The 23,563-nt window shown below is 39.9% G+C and overlaps 1 protein-coding gene across 2 annotated transcripts; it reads right to left on the bottom strand.

Annotated features, from left to right (window-relative positions):
* Nucleotides 1-6,631: 6,631 nt before the first annotated feature.
* On the bottom strand, nt 6,632-9,759 carry LOC111382313 (PTI1-like tyrosine-protein kinase 1). Of its 2 annotated transcripts, XM_023006243.1 has the most exons (6): nt 9,304-9,732; nt 9,087-9,196; nt 8,173-9,007; nt 7,504-7,740; nt 7,270-7,419; nt 6,735-6,898 (listed from the first exon to the last, which is right to left on the bottom strand). In XM_023006243.1, the coding sequence occupies exons 1-6, from the start codon at nt 9,577-9,579 to the stop codon at nt 6,764-6,766; spliced, it is 1,743 nt and encodes a 580-aa protein (XP_022862011.1). In that variant the 5' UTR covers nt 9,580-9,732; the 3' UTR covers nt 6,735-6,763. The 2 variants fall into 2 exon arrangements, with proteins under 2 accessions (XP_022862010.1, XP_022862011.1); XM_023006242.1 differs by having other exon boundaries at nt 6,632-6,898; nt 7,270-7,740; nt 9,304-9,759.
* Nucleotides 9,760-23,563: the final 13,804 nt, after the last annotated feature.

Below are 23,563 nucleotides of genomic sequence, written 5' to 3'. Positions count from 1 at the left end.
TTGCAAAAGACGAAAATACAAAAACTATGAAACACTACATTTTTTCTTTTTTGGTCATTTCAAAACATTGAAGACTTAATAATTCCAAAAACTTTGAATTGACGGGTTGTAGAAACTTTGAAATTATTCAATCAAAAATAAGAAAGAATATTATTTTTACGAAGGATTCCAATCTTAGCATTAAACTCTGATACCAATTTTTGAATTTAATTGTAACATGCTAATAATCAAGAATTACAAAATAATAAATTGATAAATCGAATTCATACATGTGGAAGACATCATTGATACGAATAATAGTAATTAGATATTCCTCTCCTTACTCCTCACGTATTAGCCGTCAATGAGACAATCTAATAAAATAATATAGAGAGGAGAGGGGGTCTAACCTTTATATAGGAAATTATTAAATCATCCCATTACGACTTAAATTCTAATTAGGGTTTACATATATTTTCGGCTCACATACTTAAAATTACCACATCATATTAAAAATAGTTCGTAAGGTGTAAAACAGCCAAATTGATCACTTAATAAATTTGGCCCATCACAGTATCATTATGAGCCATACATATAACCTATAAAATAAACAATCAAATGAGAAACTCACATTAGAATGATTTCAACAAAGAGTGGCTAATGGATCGAGGCCAAGCCCAAGACACGGTTGGTTGATTAAATAGGTCCAATCCAATTGAATAATAAATGCCAAGTCAACATATCTAGGATCCTCTTGATCGCGTGTATGTCACGTAATTTATAGATATAACAATTTACATTTGATGTGGGCCTAATGAATGTGCTAAACCTTGTTTTCCCTCTACAAAATAGGCTTTCTTTGCTTCTGTATCTACACCAAATTTTTTTCTTTATTTTAATATTGGGGTTAGAAAAAAGTCATATGTCTAGGGTTAGGGACGGGGAAAGCACCTTGTTTTCCCTTTGCAAAATGGGCTTTCTTTGCTTCTATATCTATACCAATTTTTTTTCTTTGTTTATATAAATCCCCCATGTCCCCAACCCTGGACAAGAAGCAGGGTTGTTGGGATTAAGCCTTCTCCTGAAAATCAGATTTTCATTGAGCTTGTAAGCACTTATATATTATTGTAAGATGAATGTTATTTAACTTGAAGAAGATGTTTCTGTGTTTAACAGCTATTGAAAACTACACAAAAATATCACGCAGCCATGTCTAGAAGTCTATGATTCTTCTTGTTTGAATCGGAAACCAAGGAATTATGTCATCGATATTCTGCACTCTGGCATAAAAAAAAATTATTTATTTAGAGACAAATCTTGAATAATTTTCATTCTGATGGTAAATTTCTATAATATTTAAATATACAGATACGCAGCGATATGATTGTCTTAGATGATGAAAATTTGGACTTAGTCTGCCTTACTATACTGCTTAGTTTTTATAATTTGTATGATTGTGTCTGTTGGAAAGAGCGCAACCTCATATCAACATCCTTGTACTCAAATGAAAATTATTGCCTATTTATATCATAGCTGGGATATCCGTATTTTAGGAATTCCACTTAGACGGGAAGATAACTTCGACAAAAGATAAAGTGGCTGAGAGAATTCAGTAAGAACAAACCATCACTAAATCAGCTTGTTAATATCATGGCTAAGACGTTTATTACTTCATTTCTTGGCTTATTTGTTTTCATAGCCAATTTCGTCTCTTGCTTGGCTAACGATGCTGCTCTTCCAACTATTTTCATACTAAGAGATTCCACAGCAGATGTAGGAACCAATTCTTTCATACCAGATAGCCAAGCAAGAGCTGACTTTCCTCACAGTGGCGTTGACTTCCCACATGGAAGGCCAACTGGGAAGTTCAGCAATGGTTTCAATATTGCTGGTTACCTCAGTTAGTACAAATCTTATTATTTTAGGCATCTTTCACATGAAATCGATCGAGCTGTCTATCTAACATAATTTTTTTCCTCAGCCAAGCTTTTGGGACTCAGGAGAAGCCCACCTCCCTATATCTTTCTCATTAACCAGACGTCTGGTCACCATAAGCTTTCCCATGCAGGTGTAAACTTCGCCTCCAGGGGTTCTGATCTTCTTGATACAACTGGCTCTAAACTAGTGAGACCTGTGTGTGAACATCAAAATTTTTTTCCCCTGATATGGACGTAGAAAATCCTTTGGAGTTATTACTAACAATGGCTTCAAGCATTTGCATGGTGCAAACTCTAAAATTTCTGTTAGATCAGGAAGGATTGTAGTGAATGAAATTAATGACGCGATATGAAGTAATGAAAATCGCAATGAGAAACAATATTTAAAAATAAAGAAATTAATAAAGAGAGTTAATCGCAGAAGCACAACATTGTATTAATCGACAATATAGAGAGAAATACAAGAACTCAACAATTCTTGTTTGAACAAAAATGAAAGAGAAGACCACTATTTATAGGTAAATCACATATCATAAATATGAAAATAATGAAGAATGAGGAAATAATATATTTCCATAAAAATCACGTGAAATATAAGGAAACAAAATTTTCCACATGCAAATAAGAAAATAATTTATTTCCAAAAAAATTCACCATAATTTGGATCACAAACCCAACAATCTCCACAATGATCCAAATTCTGATGCAACGAACGAAACTTCAAGATTTCAAATTTGTCTGCATCAAAATGGCCAATCTCCTCAACACAGTAACAAAAACTCTCCAAACCAAATCGTCATCCTCTGCAAGGCGTCCACAAGCAACACTTGAACCCAAATCCTGAGTTCCCAAAATTCCATCGAGGAATTACGGTTGATCAAACAGGGTCGAAGCACACTTTGTAACAGAAACCATATCACATGCTGGATCAGAAGGCCCATTGTTAGAACTGTCGCATTCAACGTCCCCAAAAGCATCCTAGACTTTATTGATATCACGGTACCTACGTTCTATGAGTCCAATCCTAGCAAATGAATACAGTGTATTTGCTGAAATTGATGGCAAAGCAGAATCACCAATGCTTCCCCGAGCAGTGTTCTGAACCGACCCAGAGCCTGTCACAAGCAATACTGTACCAAATTAAATATCCACCACGGTACTAAACTTGTCTCGATGTCTCTTAACCAATTATGCACTTTCCTGCCAGATGTACGACTAAGACTTTTTTCGTCCCTCCAATACAACCGGATACCCATTCGGACTTTCAAAACTTCACCTCTACCTCTATTAGAGAATTTATGTCCTTTTGCATTCAGAGTACTAAGTAAGATGATATTCATTTTCAGGTCTAGAACATGTCGAATTTGATCAGTTGTTCTGACTGTCCCATCCCACAGCCTTAAGCTGACTCGACCAATTTCATCGACACGGTAAAATTAGTTGTTTCCCATCACAACTCCACCTTACTTGACACCCACATAAGTCTGAAAGAAATTCTGATTGGAACACATATGATGTGAATATGCCGAATCGAGAATCCACTCCTCGTCAGGCCTAGATTTTATGTCAGAAACCACAGTCAATATCACATCTTCGTCGTCTGGAAAATCATCAACTGCATTTGTTTTGTCTGAAGTCAAAGGTTGCGCTCCACGATTAGTAGCCAAATCATCTTTAGCCTGCAGCTTATCACAATCCTTCTGAATATGTCCTTTACATCTGAAGTAAAAGCAAAACAAATTGCTGTTATTCTTCAATCTGCCCTTCCGTCGACCACCATGAGATACAAGAGCTTCCTTATCCCTCGATGTAGCTCCAACAAAATGCTTCAATTTCTCCTTTGAGTACAAAGCATCATAGATGTCGTCTATAATTAAAGTATCCTGACTATACAAAATGATATCCTGAAACGACGCATAAAAGTCATGCAGCGAACATAATAGGATCAAGGTAAGATCCTCTTCATCGTACTTAACCTCCAACGTTTCCAAATCAGGGACAATTTCCTTAAACACAGCAATATGGTCTTCGAATGACCCTCCTTCCACCATACGATGGGAATACAGCTTCTGCTTTATAGGCCAAGTTTCAACCATAAAGTAGTTACTGTTTTCTCCTTCAAGACATCCTACAGAATATTGTTGAATAGATGTAGATGAATCAACGACAAAGTCTTTCGATCCCTCCATTGTTTCTCTTCCATTATCCAACTAGCTGGCATCTTCTTAAAACCCAACAACACATCATCCAAATCTAATTGCGTCAAAATAGCTCTCATCTTTACTTGCCACAAAGAAAATCTTGTATTGCGATTCAATTACAGAATATCATACTTCAACGCAGTCATCTCTAAAAAACCTCAAACAATCCACAACAAGAATCAAGCTTTAATACCACTTGTTTGATCCAGAAGAATTGTAGTGAATGAGATTAATGATGCGATATGAAGTAATGGAGATCACAATGAGAAACAAAATTTAGAAGTAAAGAAATTAATAAAGAGAGTTAGTCGCAGAAGCACGACGTTTTATTAATCGACAATATAAAGAGAAATACAATAACTCAACAATTCTTGTTTGAAAAAAATTGAAAGAGAAGACCACTATTTATAAGTACATGGTATATCATAAAGATGGAAATAATGTGGAATAAGGAAATAAAATATTTCCATAAAAATCACGTGAAATATAAGGAAACAAATTTTCCTACATGAAAATAAGAAAACAATTTATTTCAATATAAAAAATAAAAAAATTCATCCTAATTTGGGTCACAAACCCAACAATTCCTTTCTTTGTCTTGTGAAAATATATCGCTATTGGAACGTAATACCCTGTCAGAACAAATTACTCAATTCGCTTCATTGAGCAACAATCTCACTAATGTCATAGACCAAGCCACGCTCTCAAAATCATTGTTCTTCATCAGCATTGGAAGCAATGACATTTTCGAGTGCCCCCAGGGCATATCTCCCAGTGGCAAAGGGGAGGGCGGATAGGGCTCAGCGTGGCAGTGTGCAGAGTTCGATTCCCCGCAAAGTGGAATTGGCTTTGTTGCAAGCGGGAGTTAACATATGGGTTGACAGCCTTGACCTATCCATATGCTCTCCACCCTGGTTCCTGGGAGGCACATCCTGCGATTTACCTCCTCCATGATGGCCCAGGACAGGGTCGGTGGGGACCCTTAAGGTTGGGGTTCAACCTTTTAACATTTTCGAGTATTTCAGGACAAAATGTACAGTGCCTATAGAGAAGGTCATCATCAATCTGATGTCAGCATACGCTACTCACATTAAAGTAAGATTTCTTCCTTTCAGTATTGTATACATCTTTTCAAATCAAACAAAAAAGGGAGGTCAATATAATCAAACTGAGGTCATGTTGGATTTAGGCTTTGTACTACCTAGGGCCACGAAAGTTTGGCATCACTAGTGTGGCACCAGTCGGATGTTGTCCGGCCCAAAGACTTGTCCAAAAACTTTTAACTGGTAAACATGGCTGTTTTGAAGCCATGAACAACGTCGCCTTAGCTTTCCAGTCAGCACTTGACACTCTATTATACAACATCAGCTCTCAGTTTTCAGAAATGAAGTCCTCACTTGGAAATGGATACTAAATGACTATTGATGTCATAAACGATCCGCGTCACTACAGTATGCTGTAACCAAAAACATATTTGAACTCCTAAAAATTGATTTTATGGCTATATTAACATATAGAGGATGGCCCTAATTGATTTTCATTTTCTTTCGTTGTCAGAATTTCTAAACAAGGATACAGCATGCTGTGGAACGGGAATTTTGAATGCAGAAGGCCCTTGTAATGCTAGAGCGTCACTTTGTCCAAATCGCAGAAAGTATTTGTTCTGGGATTTGTTCCACCCGACTCGGAAAGCAGCTCGTCTGGCAGCTGAGACTCTCTATTATGGTCCAACATTATATGTATCCCCAATTAACTTCTCTCAGTTAGTAAATGACAGTTAGCATAAAACTGTAAGCACAAACTTGTGATACATCTCATTCACCATACCAGAATAAGCAGAGATCTTTATTTGATCCTGTCTGTGTTGATGTTGTATTAGTGAAATATTTGTAAATATAAGTGTATTCCAATCTGCTATACGCCTACTTTCCGTTCATCTTCAGAATTTTCTTGTTTTCAGAATCTTATTTCAATCACAAGTTCACAACCTTGTAAAAGATATGATTCAGTTCTGTCTGTCTTTGCGTTTGTTCGTTAGATGAATGCGGACTAAATTAAGAGTTAAGATTTAGGAACCTAATCTGTGGGTTTGGTTAAGTGAATGCTAACTTAATTAAGAATTAAGAACCACTGAATACCTAATCTGTGGGTTCGATTAGATGAATAGAAACTTAATTAATAATTAAGAAGCATCAATACCTAATCTTTGGGTCTGCAGTTCTGAAGTGTGTGTGTTCAGTCTGATTTGTTTGTTCTTATTCTAATTGTCAATAGAAACATTATCCTGCAGAATAACTTTCTCGATGCCCCCACATAAAGCAACATGATACCATGATTAATACAAGAAGGATATGCCTGCCCCCCCATATAAAATAGAAAAGAAAAGAAAATCCCTCTTCAAACCATATCAAAATTTTTGAAAAGTTCTATGTATGTAAATAACAATTTATACACGCTGTCGGAGTAAAAATGATGGAAATATGTAAAGCATTTACAATGATGACAACGTATACGAATTGTTGGAATTCACCTCATTTCAATGTTAATTTTATAAATTCAATTTTACTGATTGTAGCAAATCACCCACAGACTATACAAAACTAAACAATTACATTTAATAGCGTGTCTTACGTTGACAAGAACCAACTATTTATCATATATAACCCAAAAATCATGGGGATCTGAATCATCCATTTCACCTTGACCAAGTGCACCAGGAAGATCCTCTCTCTTCTTATGCATCTCCAACCAGTGTTCTGGCTCCTCAAATAAATGCAAGATCTGCAATAAAATAAAAAAAATAAATAAATGTAAATGTACTTCCTTGGACATAGTTAATACCACCACATTCACTATAGTTAATACCACCACATTCACTAGTCATATTTATAACTCGGAGACCTTGCCTACAATTGATTGTCGGCTAGAGAGCTAGTACAAATTTCAAATAAAGATCACTCTGGGTTAAATTAATAAAATACATTCAAGGAATAGTTCAATATTTAAATTGCTTCACTTCACTGATATGTTGGTGATCAAATATATTTTTACCTACAATACAGGTTGGTAATTGTTGAGTGAGATGTGAAATGCATGATGTTCCTAGAATTCATAAAAGAACTATTTTTGTAGTGAAAGATCAAAAAGATTACAGTTTTCATTGTTGGCCTTCTAGAAGATGAATGCAAGAGACACAGGCGAGCTGCAATCATCATTGTTTTCATCTCATCCTTATCATAGTCTTCCTTGAGATCAGGATCAATTAGTCTCTCACATAGGCCGCAGGTGAGCAGAGACCTTGCCTGCATATTCCTTTGGAATTTAAGTGAAAGAAGAAATCTACCATAAAATTTTATTTCTGATTGCGTTTGATTCATTTCCATTACCCAGAGTACCAAGCTTTCACGATTAGATGGTGAGTTTGATTGAATAGCCTCTTTCCCAGTGATTAATTCTAAGAGCACGACTCCATAAGAATAAACATCTATCTTTTCATCAACTTTTCCATACATCATGTACTCTGGTGCCAGATATCCAAATGTTCCTACAACATTAATTGGCTTTGCATATGCAGATGACTGCAGAGTTTGCTGATGTACAATTGCTGCCCCAAAATCTGACAGCTGATAGGTGGAAAACAGAGTTAGTTGTCATACTGATATGATTACATACAAGTGTTTATGTTGGGCAATGTTTGTTGGTTGTGCAGTCTGCATCTGAACAATCCATGAAAAAGGAACATGCATAAATTGTATTATTTAACTCTGAGTTTGATATGGAACTTCTTGATGTTTTCAAACTTCGGAACCAACAAGCTTGATTTGTGTCTCCAAAGGTAACGAGTTGAAATTTGAGGCATCAGTAACCATATCTCCTATTTCCTTTCCTTTTTTTCCCCTCTTTTTCCCTTTCTTGCTTTTGAGTGTTCTAGATTCTATAATGACAAAGTATCAGTACTTGGAATGATTGCGATGTTGCAAATGCATTATTAATTTTATCTAAAATGAACAATACGTTTAATTGTGCAGTAAAAATGGTACTCAGTGAAGACTTACTCGTGGTTTGCAATCTTCGGATAGGAGGATGTTAGATGATTTCACATCCCTATGGATGATGGGTGGATAGAAAGAATGAAGGTATTCCAATGCCCGTGCCACACCAACTGCAACCTGCATCCTCTCTTTCCAACTAAGCTGCTTGAGTCTTTGTTTCAGGCTTGAACTTAGTAAGTTATAAACAATTGCACGTATCTCTTTACAGTAACAGTATCCAAGTAGGTGAATCATGTTTTCATGGCTCAAGCCACTTGATATATCTACTTCACGGAAAAGATCCTCTTCAGAAAATCGGGAGGATTTGAGGACTTTCACCGCCACAGCCTGATCATTGTTAAAAACAGCTCGATAAACTTGACTATGTCCTCCTTCTCCAATCAACATTTCGGGACTAAAATTTTGTGTTGCACACTTTAACTCATCAAATGTATAGCGTGTGGTGTATCCCTTCACTTCTAATGTAGCTAATCTATGGAACAATTCAGGAGTTGCAACATCATAACCCTGCAGGTTTTTCTTCGCGATTGGCCAGTTTCTGCTCATGTTTTGTTGTGGTTTTGATGATGTTGAGGAACATGGCATTGATGAAGATTTTTGGAATAGAGGCTTAGTTCCTGGCTGATCACAGTTGTTGGATACTGATAAACATGACAAAGAAGATCGAATAACTTTAATAGATGATCCTTCCTGTGAAGATCTAAGAAGTTTAATAGAAGATCCTTCCTGGGAAGATCCCTCTTTCTGGAATAAGATTTTTCCTCCATTATCCATTACTAGAAGGGTGCAAGTGGGAGGTAATGCTTTCAAACATTTTGCAATTGTTGAATCTTTTGGCCTGAAAACAATAACTGTTTAGAGCAAAAAATGCAGAATTTATTTTGAATTACCATATGAAATATAGATGATGGCCATACCACAGACTTGTGCATCCCACTGCAAGAATTGTTGCAAAATTTATTCGAACTTGGTGGCTTAATTCAGCAATGTAACAGTTTCGTGGACAAACCTTGACTTCAAAATCCACCTGAGCATGTCATCAACCAAAGGTATCAAACATCCTAACAATCAGGGCATCAAAAGTTCTCAGAAATTTAACTCAACTATGTTGTCTAAATGGTCAAAAAAGCTCACCTGCTTAGACTTGCAGAGATCTTCATGGATGTAAAAGGTGTTAGGATCAAATGTATCATCTGATTCCTGCACATGAACAGCCAGAACATAGTCTCCTGTTACCACAACCGAATTTAGTAAACGGAGAAGCATTTCTCTACTGGAATGATCAGATTTTAGACCGACTATGATTCTTCTTTTCACTGTTCTGGTTCCGAGCAGTGAAAATATTCCTTTGTTGATCTTCGGGTTACCAAACATCATGGATTGGTTTTCAATGAAAAGGGAGCATCCCATTGCACAGATTGACTAAAATATCAATTTTCTTAAACTACTGGGATATCAGTGTTGGCTCAAGAATCTGTTAATCCTAGCCTTGTCCAATATGGTAGATCTTGATTTGATACATGTGGCCCCATTCATAAATTCCAGTAGTTGTTGTATTAATTTTAAGCATTTACTATTATATGGTAAGTAATTCAAAATAAAAACAGCTCAATGTCATGGATCAGCGCAAACTTATTCTCTGATTAGGCATAAAACTTCAGAAAATTCCATATTGATTCTTGAATAATACATTAGGGGCATTGGCAAGGCTTTTGCTTCTGTAGAAGAGATTCCTAAGAAATCTATCTTAGCCTAACTTCATCTAAAAGTTCTTCTAACCAAATAAAAAAACTATTCAAACATGTTCAAAAGAAGCTCTTTAGTCTTGGAAACAGCTTTTGACGTTTTGGCCCAAAATTTAACTGTTATTTGATTCTTGCAGCTGCTTCATATCATATTTTCTTCAAGGGGGTTCTGTTTTGTGTATATCAAAAAGTCGTATGTCTTGTATGTATCCAGATCCCGCGACTCCCAGTATGTTCTTTTATTATAAATTTAACATTATTATCCAAAAATATTTCTGAAATTAGAGAACAGGTAGTTGAGACCACACCTAATTTTCGAACACGGAACATAAATGAATATAACAAGGCTTCAGTTGAATCACGTCCTCAATAATCTAGACATAGTAAAATAGCAAATCCGTTGGTGTTTAACATGGGCAAGCCCAATAGTCAAAAGGGAATAGATCCTCTTCATACCCAGACTGGCCGTGGCCGACATGAAGTAGATTCATTAACGTAATGTCATGCTTAACATTTTCCACTGCATTTGTTGCAAAAAGAAATTTCATAACACATGGTCACATAGAGTGGAGACTGGAGTATGGGCCCAAACTGAGTAACGATTAGGATTGGTAGCTACTCTCATTTATAGGGGAATGGGGCACACTCCTTGTCACCAAAAGGTCCACGCTTTTTTGTCACCGTTCTAGTCTTGTAATATGCATAATTTTGTTTTCAAGTTCACTCAAAAAGATTCAATCAGGAATCCCAACATGCCAACGCCCGTCCCGTACGAAACAAATTTATTGTATCCAAAAACAAGTCATTCAGATCAAAATTTCAAAAGCCTGGAAATTTATATAAGACTACCATCAAAACGGAATGGTGACCTTTCCCAGAGGTAAGCAAGAACAGAGAGCAAATGAGCAATTAATGTTCCAAGCAATGCATGCTGCAATTTGGCACTTGCCTTATCAAACAAAAATCACATTGAAGCCACTTAAAATGAGCAAATGAGCAAGAACAGAGAGCAAATGAGCAATTAATGTTCCAAGCAATGCATGCTGCAATTTGGCACTTGCCTTATCAAACAAAAATCACATTGAAGCCACTTAAAATTTCTAGACCACAAAATGCATAAACTAAGCATTGGATGGATGATATCTAAGGATGGGCCATATGTATTTAAAGGCCAGGCTAACAAGCCCCACCAGTTCATCCCCTTTCAGAAAATCTAACGAGCATAAGAAGAGGAGGAGAAAAAATGGGAAAAAACGAAGTGCTGAATAGCTCTGCAGACACTCTCAGCAACTAGATGACACAGCAAACCAAATGCTAAAAACCCATTGGATGCATCTAAAAAATTTTGGAAAGAGCTTTGTGATAAAAATAATTCTGCTAGTTTATCTCAAACTCTTGGGGGCTGTGGATACTGTAAGTATTATGTCCTGAGTCCAATCAACTTTGGACATAAATACTTTTGATATATAATTAATGCAATTTAATGGCAGATCTATTATTTAATTAATAGACAGTTAAATAAATAATAGAGTCCGTAGATTCAAATCTTCGTAATTTGTTAATCACAAGGAGTTGTGATTGTGAGGTGCAAATTATATCTAATTGAATCTTAAATCATCCATGGTTGTAAGTAATAACGAAATACGGATATCGTTATTACATAAATCATCCATGGTTGTAAGTAACATAATTGTAGTGTACGCAAGTTCATCATACTCTTCTTTTTGTACTTCTGTTAAGTTTGAAGTAAATTTACCATCTATGGCTTTTGAAACATTTCATCTTTTGTTGCTAAATTGAAAAATCTCCCTTCCCCATTAAAAAAATTTCAATTTCAAAGTGTGAAAATATTTTTAAGCAAACAGAACAACCAAATGCACAAATATATCACACAAAGTAATCCTAAGGTCGCAATATACACCGTTCTAGATTCTCAAGATTTCGTAAGATTCACGATCTTAGATCAAATGAATGTTCAAACGGGTAAAGAGCAGGTGTTCTAACGGGATAATCAATGTAATACAAAGGTATGCAAATAAAAGTTCGAATTTTCATGCAACACAGTTTCACACAATGACTATATGACAGTTAAAGTACAAAATGAACTACCAACTTGCAATCAAAACTCAACACTTCAAAATATGGTAAATAACTCCTAAATTTCTAGCACAAGCAATGTTACCCCTTCTTGGTAATTACAAACCTAATGTCACCCCACACGATGATGCGCTAATGCTGAAATTTAAACTGGGATAAGCCTATTCACTAGAGCGGATCAATCTAAGTCCGTAAATTATGAGAGATGTGAATTTATCACTTTAAGACCACCACCAGTCATCCTAAAGCCTCTAGAAACTTTAGCAACCAACAAACCATGATCAAATCATGAATGTCCAATGAATAACTATGTCCAAACTCTACTGCACAACCTGAAATAAAAAACTAACACCAAAATGGCAGAAATAATGTGAGGAACAAACTGCCTGAAGAGACCGTCTCGAAATTCCCGCTCATGCGCCCTCATGCATGGCTTCTCCTCTTTTTGTGTGGCCTCACGTGCCATCAGGAAACCTCACGCACAAGTCAACCTGGACCGTAACCACCTACACGTTACACCAGTGGTCTTCATTTCACTAAAAGCCATCTGGATCGACCGAAAAAATTGCACGAACATATTCAATTTTTGGACAGTTTATGGATAGAATCTTCGATCTAATTTTTGCCAATTTTTAGGTCATTTTCAGGTATATTTCACGAGCCAAAACCACCACCTTGAAGATCTAATACAAATGTTGCGGAAGCTCTCTCCAAGAATCTTCAATTTGGTGTTTTTCGAGCTCAGTCTAGCGTACCTTTCTCTACCAACAACTAATCCAGCCAGCTCCGATTCACAAGCAATATAATTTACCTCGATAGCTATTCAATCTTACCCAAAAAATAGAAGAAATGGTGATAATTTATAGCCACAAAGGTAAGGAGAAAATACCACAAAGATAGGCTATGATGGAACCACAAATTACACAAAGTAATCAAGCGTTTTGGACACTCCAATTGGCCTTTTTCACACACCAAAGGAGGCAGCCAAAATTTTCCTTTTTTTTCTCACAAACCACACTAGAAAATGGCCAGGGTATATTCCTTATAAATATGCTAGCCTTTTAATTGGACCAAAAAGAAGGTAAACGAACCAAGATTCAAGTCATCTAAGAGGGAATATAATTGGACCAGGTGGAGCTCATAGACTTAGTTGTTGGATTTATTTCATTCATTGGCCTATGCCTGTGAAATATGTTGACATCGTGAATTGGACTTTCATGTGGCCAATCGAGAGCCACTCCATGAGTTCCTCCCCGTGCAAAATAACACACGGTCAAAAGCACATGGTCAAAACCAGAGGCAGTGGTGGCGACCACATACACTCCGATGATCAAGTTAATAGGTGATGATCAGAATGGCATCAGAATTGTGCAAGAGTGGAAAGGAGAAAACTATACTTGTATGTGGGTAGCTAAGTTTAGTGTGAGTTTCATTACCTTTGCCTCTTGCCATACCTTAGATATTAATAGATGAGGAGCACCGTTGGATATGCGACATGTGTATGCATCTGACGGTCTGAGGTGTCCACTCGTAGGCATCAATCAATCGTGTCTAGAGTGTGTGGGTAATTAATTTTTCTGAGTTGGATTGACATAAAGTTGACATCAATCAATTGATGGAGATGTCACGTCAATTATGTCACGTCAATTAATCCATTGAGATAAAGGGTATTCTGACAAAGATCTCTCTTAGAAATTAGGGACAAAGAGTTGTTTAAAGAAGCGCCTTGGTGTACCCCACGCTTCAACATGGGGGCACTTCAGACACTTTGGCAGATTAACTTGGCAATCAGCATGTGGTCTTATAGTTAGGTCCAGGCTCATATCACTTTGGAACCACTTTGGAGGGAACATGTGGCACCTCGCTGGGGAGTGGGCACGATGTGCCGAAGTGGTTTGGTTAGGAGCGTAACAGTGGTCCTCCCAAGTTCAGGGATGAATATTCATATCATTCGTAGTCTTGTTTGAACGATTGTGTTGGCCTTTGAGAGAGTAAGTCATACCGGAGTGTTGACCCCATAGTGAAAACAAGCAAATGGGGACCAGCCTTTGTAGAGCTCGTAAAGGTAGTGGGGGGCCTCATCTTCGATTGATGCATTGACCCACAAGGGACGATGCTTAGAAGATGGCTTAAGGCTTTGTATAGCTTTTGTAACTAAGCGACCGAGGCGATGATCCACAGGGGTTTTCATTTAAAGAGAGTAGGAGTTTTGTAAAGCTGACGAGAGAGTTCATCTCGGACCGATGTGTTGACCCACAGGGGACGACACTTGGGAGACGACTTGAGACTTTGTAAAGTTTTTGCATCTCTGCGATCGAGGTGATGACCCACAGGAGTGTCCGTTTGGAGAGAGTTGAAGCTTTGTAAAGCTGATAAAAGAGCTCATCTTTAACTGATATGCTGACCCACGGGGAACGACGCTTGGGTGACGGTTTGAGGCTTTGCAAAGCTTTTACAACTTTGCGACCAAGGCAATGACCCACAGAGGTCTTCATCTAGGGAGATTTGAAGCTTTGTAAAGCTGATAAGAGAGCTCATCTCTGACCGATGCACTGACCCACAAGGGGTAATGCTTGAGAGATCGCTTGAGGCTTTGTAAAGCTTTTGCAGCTCTACGATCGAGGCGATGACCCACAAGGGTCTCCATCTAGAGAGAGCTGAAGCTTTATAAAGCTGAGGTGCATGCTTTGAGGTCTCTTAAAAAAGCTAGGAGCTTGATCTGAAGTGTCTTATTCTAATGTTAAACGATGTGACAGCTGTTGCGTATTTTCGAGACGACAGTTAGGTGTGATGTCCATTCCCAAAAAAGACTGCTATGGCTATCTATTGTAGATGGCTATTGTAAATCGAAATGATGCGTTTAGGGCTTGCGTGGGAGTCACAGCTAGATCTTGGACGTTGATCAAATCTAACATTTCATTTCAACTCTTTAGATTTAGCAATGCGATCAATGGCCCAGATCAATAGTATTTGAATTGGACGGTCGAGATCATGTGAGGCTCCAAAAGGCGTTGGCGTTGCCATTCGAATGCTTTCACTCTTGCAAACTCAAAAGTTCATTGCTATCAAACTTTTGTGCGATTTTCGATGAGTATTCTGTAATCTTCAAGAATTTTATATGGAATTCCAACATTTTTCCAATTTTCGGCGATTTTCCAAGATCCCATTTCCACCTTTCCCGACATAAAAACAACTTTCAGTTGTCCTCCGTAAGTACTCTTAAGTTTTATTTACCTTTATAGAAAATGGTGTTTGAGGGGAATAGGTGTTCTAGGGATGACTTGGAGGTGGTAAGGGTGGTTGAACCCATTCTAGCTAGTTCTGTCGAGATATCTGAGGCAATAATAGGGGAAAAATATCTGGCGACCAGCAGATAACCATGCAGAAATGTTTTAGCATTGGAGAGCATCTGACTACCCTTCAAAGTTGAAAACAACCGACCTGGCTAGACTTAGGACTGAATATAGCATTCCAAACAGTATTGGTTGAGTACTACTGGGGCTGGATGAACGAGCCTGCTACACAAGGTTTGGATGTGTCGCTGTTAGTGAGGCCATCCTTAGGGCGGGACATAGGTTACATATTCAACCCTTTTTTAGATACGTATTAAGGTCCTATCATCTAGCCCCAACCCAGTTGAATTTGAACTCCTGGAGCCAGATGGTGGGTTCGTGGATACTGTGGAAGGAGGCATCCTATGGGGTAGAGACGCGTTTCTCCATTTTCCAAACCATGTATATACCTAAGGTTGCGGTAGAGAGTGATAAGACGAAGGGATGGTATTACCTGACCTCCTAGGGGTTTCATACTCCATTCGTGCTCACTCTGCCAAGCTCCATCAAGGAATGGAAGAGTTTGTGGCACTGGGCTTTCGGGAGATGGGACACGTGGAGGATAACCCCCTGGCACCTCTTACTCTTCCCACCAAATACTCTACATTTAGTGAGTACTAGCACTTTGCCTTTGAATATATATTCACTTCTATTTGGAATACAACTCATTTGTACTTGCAGGTCCTTTTCCTCGGTGTGAGTTGTCCATCGAGGATTTTAACATGATCTGTATCACGTATCAGCTTCCTCTAAAGAGGAGATCTTATAACAAGTTGATAAGGAAGAATATTTAATTCGTCACACACGAATTGATGGCTTCCCAAGGTGAGTGTTCTAAAGTTTGTTTATTACCATGGTGGCCGAAGTGTATACAGGCTAATCCATTGTGTTTTGTTGTAGATGACTTCAACAAGAAGAGGCCCCTGAAGCTGGACTTTAAAACCATCCAAAGGATTATAGCTGAGGCAAAGGCATTGAAGACCTCTTCCTTAGCCTATAAGAAACAAATGGACGACTTGGCAGCGGCCAGCAAGAAGCTGCCTCAGGTCGAGGAGGAGGAAGAGGAGAATGAGCCTTTACTGAAGAATGGAAAGTGGGCAGCTGGGCCTCCAAGGGCCCCAACAGTGGTGAGGATGGCCACTAGGTAGATGATGGTCCCCACTGGGATCGTGATACGAGAAAGGTCTACCTTTTGCCAAAAGCTACTGCTATATAGACCTTTGCTCCTACTATTGTGGTGGTTCCTGCTTCGAATGTTGCCCCTGTCGCTCACCCTATCAAATACGAGAGAAGGAAGAGGGTTCGACCTGTGAAGGAGTAGGACTTTTTGGGCTACACCTCAAAGGAACCTGTGAAGGAGGTCTTGGAAGCCCTCGACACCTTGAATAAAGAGATGACTAAGCTGAGGCAGTGGGTAGAGGCCCAAGTCGAAGAGATTGACTCTCTGAAGACAGAGGCAAAAATTGCTTGGAGTCAACCGTACAGCACTTGATCGACCATTTTGAAGAGCACGAGCTATATAATACCTTTGCCAACTATTGGGCCTCGTGGACTGCCCAAGCTATGCTGCAGTACCTTAGAGAGGTCCACCCGAACTTGGACATCTCAGCTTCAGAGGAAGAGTTTGGTGGGCCCACCAGGGGTCTCCTCGACATAGCTGCTGTCGAGGAGGCTAAGGCTGCTTCGAAGGAGGCTGAGGTAAGGGGCAGGGGCCATAGTGCCAGTAGAGTAGGATTTTTGTAATGGCTTCATCCTACCTCTTGCAATTATTTGACATTAATGAAATGAAATTATTTACTTTCTAAGTATTGAGACTTCTTCCATTGGCTTTGAACTATTTGTGCTATGGTAATTTGATAAACGCTTCAGAGTGTAACATACAGTCATTAGTAGTACCTTCTCAAGTGTTCAATATTCCACTGATGAGGCAATACTTTCCTTGTCATATTTTCAATTTCATAAGTTTCGGGTTGGGACTCTTTGATGATTCGATAGGGTCTTCCCAGTTTGGTCCAAGTATTCCGGAGCGTGTTGGCTTCGATGATTGGAACACCTTTTGGATTACCAGTTTGTCCAAACGTAGAGTTCGGTTCTTGACCTTTAAGTTGTAATAACAGGTCATCTTCCTTTGGTACATAGCCAGTTTGACTTGGGATGTATCCATTTCTCTTCTAGGAGATGGAGTTCGCACACTCGAGCTTCGTCATTGCTGACCTAATTAAAGCATATGCGACGATGCGAGGGGATTCCAACCTTGACCAGACTCATGGCTTTGGATCCGTAGGTCATGGAAAAGGGAGTTTCTCCTGTTGCGGTTCGACTAGTTGTGCATATGGCCCAAAGGACATAGGAAAGCTCATCGACCCATGCTCCTTTTGAGGTGTCAAGCTTCCTTTTCAGGTTATGCTTATCTTCTTCTTGTTTACTGCCTCAACTTGCCCATTCACTTGGGAGTGATTAGGTGTTGAGAAGTCCTTCCTTATGCCCAATTCATCGCACAGATCTCGCATCTTCTTATTATTGAACCGTCTTTCATTGTCGAACACTAGGGAGTGGGGAATGTCGAACCTAAAAATGATGTGCTTTTAGACGAATTTAGTAACATTCACCTCAATGATTTTGGCTAGAGGTTCAGCCTCAACTACTTGGTGAAGTAGCCAATGGCAACAACAACAAAGGTTGGCTTCCTTTTCCTTTTGAGAGGGTGTCAATAAAGTTAATGCCCCACTTGGCGAATGGCCAGGGACTGGTGACCACAGAGAGGCTCTGAGAAGGCTGTCTCTGAACATTGGAGAACCGTTGACACTTGTCACATTTTTGAACAAACTGGCAAAAATCCCTTTTCAGGGTTGGCCAGAAGTAGCCTTATCAAAGTGCCTTGTATGCCAGAGTCATTCTTCTGGAGTGCTTACCACATGTTCCCTCGTGGATCATCCTTAGTATGTACATGGCTTCTTCCCTCCCACACATCGGAGAAGCGGTAAGGTGAAGTCTCTTTTGTAAAGCACGTCATCTTAGAGAATGAAGTAAGCAGCCCTTCTTCTCAACTTCTTTACCTCGTTCATTGAGGCTGGCACTGATTGATCTCTGAGATAAACTATGATGGGTTGCATCCAAAATGAGGTACCTTCGATCCACAATACCTCTTCACCTTCAGAGATAGAGAGCTTTGGTAAATGTTCAATTGGAACAATTTTTAGCAGCTCGAAGTCCTTATTGCTGACCAACTTGGATAGGGCATCTGCATGTGTTATGGAGGCATGGGACTTGAATCAGATCGAACCTCTCAAAGTGGGGGACGAGGCTCAGCACTAATTTCAAATAAGTGACCATGCCACCATGCTTGGCTGTGAACATCCCGTTAACCTGACTCACCACAAGTTGTGAATCACTACCTGCCAGGAGCCTTTTTTCTTGCATTTCATTGGCTAGTTTGAGGCCTGTTAAAAGGGCCTCATACTCTGAGGCATTATTTGAGGCTTTGAAGCCGAACCTGATTGCACAGTATAACTTATTGCCCTCCAGGCATTCCAAAATGACTCCTGCTCTAGAGCCAACCTCTTCTGACGATCTATCCATGAATAGATTCCATGTTGAGGGCTTCGCTGGTTCCATTGTCGCCTCCATTTCTGGGGCTTTGGCGAACTCAACAACGAAGTTTATACAGTAAGTCGAACTCACTGAGCTCAGTTACTCATTTTAGTAGTCGACTTGAAGTGTCTATCTTCTGCAGCACTTGTTTCAGTGAGAAGTTGGTGAGAATTTCAATTGAATGGGCCTAAAAATATGGCCTCAGTTTCCTTGATGCTGTGATAAGTGAAAGTGCAAGTTTCTCCATATCTGGGGTAGCAAGTCTCTGCTAACACTAAAGCTTTGCTGATAGTGGCAGTTGTTAGGTCCCTTCTTTCCTGGCGAGGACTGCACTGACTGCTTTGTCTGAGACTGCCAGATACAATAGGAGTGTCTCATTTGGCCTTGGTTTTGACAGTAGGGATGCCTCTCCCAAATGCTTCTTCAACGCCTGGAAGGCTATCTCACACTCTTAGATCCATTGAAACTTCTTTTCCTACTTTAAAACTTTGAAGAATGGTAAACTTTTATCAGTGGCCTTGGAGATGAAGCGGTTGATCTCAGCAATTTGCCCATTAAAGCTTTGTACCTCCTTCGATTTCTAAGGTGATTGCATCTCTAACAAGGCCTTTATCTTTTCTAGATTTGTTTCAATCCCTCTCTGATTAACAATGTAGCCCAAGAATTGATTTGATGCTACCCCAAAGGTGCATTTCAGTGGGTTCAACTTCATCCTATATTTCCTTGGAATTTGAAAAGTGTTGTCTAGGTGACTTACGTAAGCTTTTGCGTGGAGGCTTTTGACCAGCATGTCATCCATGTCAACTTTCATGGTTCTGCCAATGAGTTTGATGAACATCATGTTGACCAACCTCTGATATGTGGCACTTGCGTTCTTCAAACCGAAGGGCATTACCTTGTAACAGTACCATCCCCTATTCGTGATAAATGATGTGGCCTCTTCGTCAGATCGGAACATGGGTATCTTGTTATACCCTGAATAAGAATCCATAAAGCTTAGAAGCTTATAACCAGTAGTGGAGTCCAAAAGTTGGTCTATTCTTGGGAGGGGGAAGCTATCGTTTGAGCAAGCCTTATTCAAATTGGTGAAGTCTGTGCAAACCTTCCACTTTCCTCTAATCTTCTTTACAAAAACTGGGTTGGATACCCACTTCAAATAGATTGCTTCCCTGATGAAACCGTTGCAACTCAGTTTGTCGACTTCCTCCTTGAGAGCTTCATATCTTTTCGGATTGAGGGCTCGCCTCTTCTATCGATGTGGTGCATGAGTGGGGTTGATGTTTAAGTGGTGATAGCTAATCCTTGTGTCTATCCCCACCATTTCTTTATGTTTCCAGGGAAAATGTCAAAATATTTTTCAGGAAGTTTATAAGCTCCTCTTTGATCTCAAGAGGCAATATTTTTCCTATTCACAAGAACTGAGTATGGTCTCGGGAGTTGGTAGGAAAATTTTTGAGCTCTTCCATTGGAGTTGCATTTGGTTTAGACTCAGTGATCTGGAGATCCAATTCATTAAGAGGAAGCCCTTCTTCAGGGGCCTCAATCATGTCGACATCTTCCACCTGTTTGAAAGTGTGCCCTTGTTCAGGGGCATCGAGTATCTCTACATTCGTGTTGGTTTTGTTTGCAACATCAGTTATAATTACATTCACATTGCGGGGCTCATATTTTCGAAAAGAGTTGAGGTAACAAGGCTTCGAGCCCATTTGGTCACCTCAAACTATGGCGATTCCATGCTTGGTTGGGAATTTCATATAAAAGTAGTGAATAGAGGTGACAGTCCAAAGATACTTTAGGGTAGGTTTACTTAGTACTCCGTGGTAAGCTGATCTATGATCTACCACTAAGAATTCCATGACGTGAGCATTAGGTGGGCTGATCCCATCTTAACAGGTGAAGTAATTCGTCCCCGTGAAACGATACTGTCACCAGTGAATCCAAATATTGGGTCGGTCAGGGGGACCAAGCCATGTTCAATCTGCATCTTATCAAAGGTTGACCAAAATAGTATATTCACCGAGCGTCCATTGTCAACAAGTATGCGTTTGAGTCCGTTTCGAGCCATTAAGGCTCTTACTACCAATGCATCGCAGTGGGGTAATGAGCACCTTGCATCTTTCTGGGAGAAAGTGATTGGGGCCATTCTGCTAGCTCTTTAGGACTGGTTGGCAGTATAAACCATTGGTGGATCCTTTGCTTCTCTTGTATAGTTCCTTTGTGCAATCCTAGTGTTGCCTCCGATGTGAGGTCCTCCAATGATTGTGTCAATTTCTCGGATAGTCTCACCTTCGATAGCTGGGGCTTAATTCCTTTGCCTAGATTCTCCTCGAGAACTATCTCTCGTCTCTCTTCTTCGAGGTGATTTATCCATTTGTCGCCAGTATCCCTGCTGGGAGAGGTGGACCTAGAGGGGGTGTTCTCGATCCCTCCTCGAGCGTAAGTTACTTCGATGTGAAGATTGAGGGGCGTCACTACATTCGCTGATGTCGTAGCCATAAAGCTGATGAAATGTGTAGTACTTCGCCCCTTTCAGGGGCTGTTTGCCCACTTCTTCCTCCACAGGTTCATGTTGGAAGTTCCTCCGGACATTCTGCCTCGAAAATTGCATCCTCGCATGCTAATGCTTGTCCAGAGGTGGGCGCTACTGTATGCCCTCCTTTGGTCCATTGCTGCATGATGAGGTGTACTGCTAATCCTCGACCTATCTATCTCTGAGGCTAATGGAGTCCCTGAGTTGCGCAATTTTGGTGGTCAATCATCTATTCGTTGACGATCTCCACCCTCATCATTTTCACTAGTTGATCATATGTACTTGGATTCTTGCTTTGCATGTCTCTTCAGAATAAAGTGTTCATGTTGAGGCCCCCTTTAAGGTCAAAACGGCCTCTCTATCGGTAACTTGTTCACAATACGTGATTTCATCAGTAAATTTGACAAGATAGCTTTTCAGTGTCTCTCCAGGGGCTTGCCTCATGTCTTGTAGGCATTGCACCGGGGCCTTTACTTCCCTTCGTGAGAGGTACTGGTTTAGGAAAGCCTTCTTCAAATTCGACCAACTTCTAATGCTTAGAGGTGGTAGTCTATTGTACCACACCTCGGCAGCTCCAGTACATTTAGGTGGAAGGTCCTACATTTTAGCTCCGACAAGGTTCCTCTGAGACTCATTTGCGTCATATACTTGGTGAGGTGCTTCTGAGGGTCCCAATTTTCCTCATACTTAGGGATTTTAAGGGGTATGAAGTTTGTGGGCATTGAGAAGTTTTGGATTTCTCTAGAAAATGAGAGATTATCATCGTCGTCACTGATTTCATAGGAGCGACATGGCCCATCAGAACCTTCCACTTCTGGCGCATTCTGGGGAGATGGAGGTACCCTACCCCGACTGTCCCAATCTACTAGGTTTTTCCTCTCCCATCTATTTCTAGGCGAAGGAGGTGCTTCCTATTCTTGTCCCTACTCCTACTCCTACTCCTGCTCATGCTAAGCTGACCTTTGCATGGAGCGGACCTTATTGCTATGATTTTGCCATATCCGATCAAGGACACTAATCGATCTCTGAGGCTAGTATTCTGGTGGAAAGTTTTCTCCCAACTGTAGTTCTGCCACATGAGTGCCTTGGGTATAGGAAGTGACATTCACTCCCATTTCTCTCTCAATGGGGTGTTCTCTATGATAACTTAAACGACCTCGGGCATGAGATGCCAGGTTTTGCCCTTGAGTTGGGTACAGTTCCTATGATATTGGGAAGCCCTGTGGCTTGCATGAAGAACTCGCGCATTGTCATATTCTGAACTGCAATACCCCTCATGCCTACAGCTATCTGAGTCATTCCTTCAGTGAGTGCTATGATTCTATCACCTTGACGACACCGGTGATGGGGTCTTCGATGCGTAACGTTTATTCGGAGCACCTCTCCTTCAGAGGTGCCCCTGAGTTCGAGAGTTGCATCCTCATTGCTATAACTCATTTTCTTCACTCCTTTTCTCAAGGGTGTGTAGAACTTTTAGACTAGAGGTTGACTTAGTTATTTTTCAAGAATGTCCCTTTTCAAGGTAAGTCAATAGTTTTTCGATTGCTTTTTCTGGTGGTAAATGGGGAAATCTTGGACAGAATGTTCCCATAAACGGTGTCAATCTGTTGACCTTGTGAATTGGACCTCCACGTGGTCAATCGAGAGCCATTTCACGTATTTCCCCTGAGCACAATAACACACAATTAGAAACACACGGTCGAAGCCAGCGAAGGTGGCGACGGCCACATACACTCCGACGATCAAGTCAGTGGGCGGTAATCATAACGATACCGAAATTGTGCAAGAGTGGGGGAGAAGAGAACTATACTTGCGTGTGGGTAGCTAAGTTTAGTGTGAGTTTCATTAACTTTACCTCTTACCAAACCTTAGATCTTTATAGATGAAGAGCACCGTTGGATATGGGACGGGTGTATGCATCTAACGGTCTGAGGTGTCCGCTCATAGGCATCAGTCAGTTGCGTCTAGAGTGTGTGGGTAATTAATTCTTCTGAGTTGGATTGACATAAAGTTGACATGTCATATCAACCAATTCATGGAGATGTCATGTCAATTAATCCATTGAGATAAAGGGGATCCTAACAAAGATCTCTTTTTTA

Source organism: Olea europaea, unplaced genomic scaffold (assembly GCF_002742605.1).
Source record: "Olea europaea var. sylvestris unplaced genomic scaffold, O_europaea_v1 scaffold2470, whole genome shotgun sequence".
Classification (NCBI taxonomy): Eukaryota; Viridiplantae; Streptophyta; class Magnoliopsida; order Lamiales; family Oleaceae; genus Olea; species Olea europaea.
The sequence above is the reverse complement of the archived record's forward strand: the minus strand, read 5'-3'. Positions and strand labels throughout refer to the sequence as shown.

What these genes read in the sequence shown, in the direction of transcription:
- LOC111382313 (XM_023006242.1), bottom strand. Translation starts at nt 9,579, where the DNA reads ATGGGATGCTCCCTTTTCATTGAAAACCAATCCATGATGTTTGGTAAC. An exon ending in ATCTCTGCAAGTCTAAGCAG is followed by an intron (nt 9,197 to 9,303) that starts GTGAGCTTTTTT and finishes TGACATGCTCAG; the next exon opens with GTGGATTTTGAAGTCAAGGT. An exon ending in GTGGGATGCACAAGTCTGTG is followed by an intron (nt 9,008 to 9,086) that starts GTATGGCCATCA and finishes TATTGTTTTCAG; the next exon opens with GCCAAAAGATTCAACAATTG.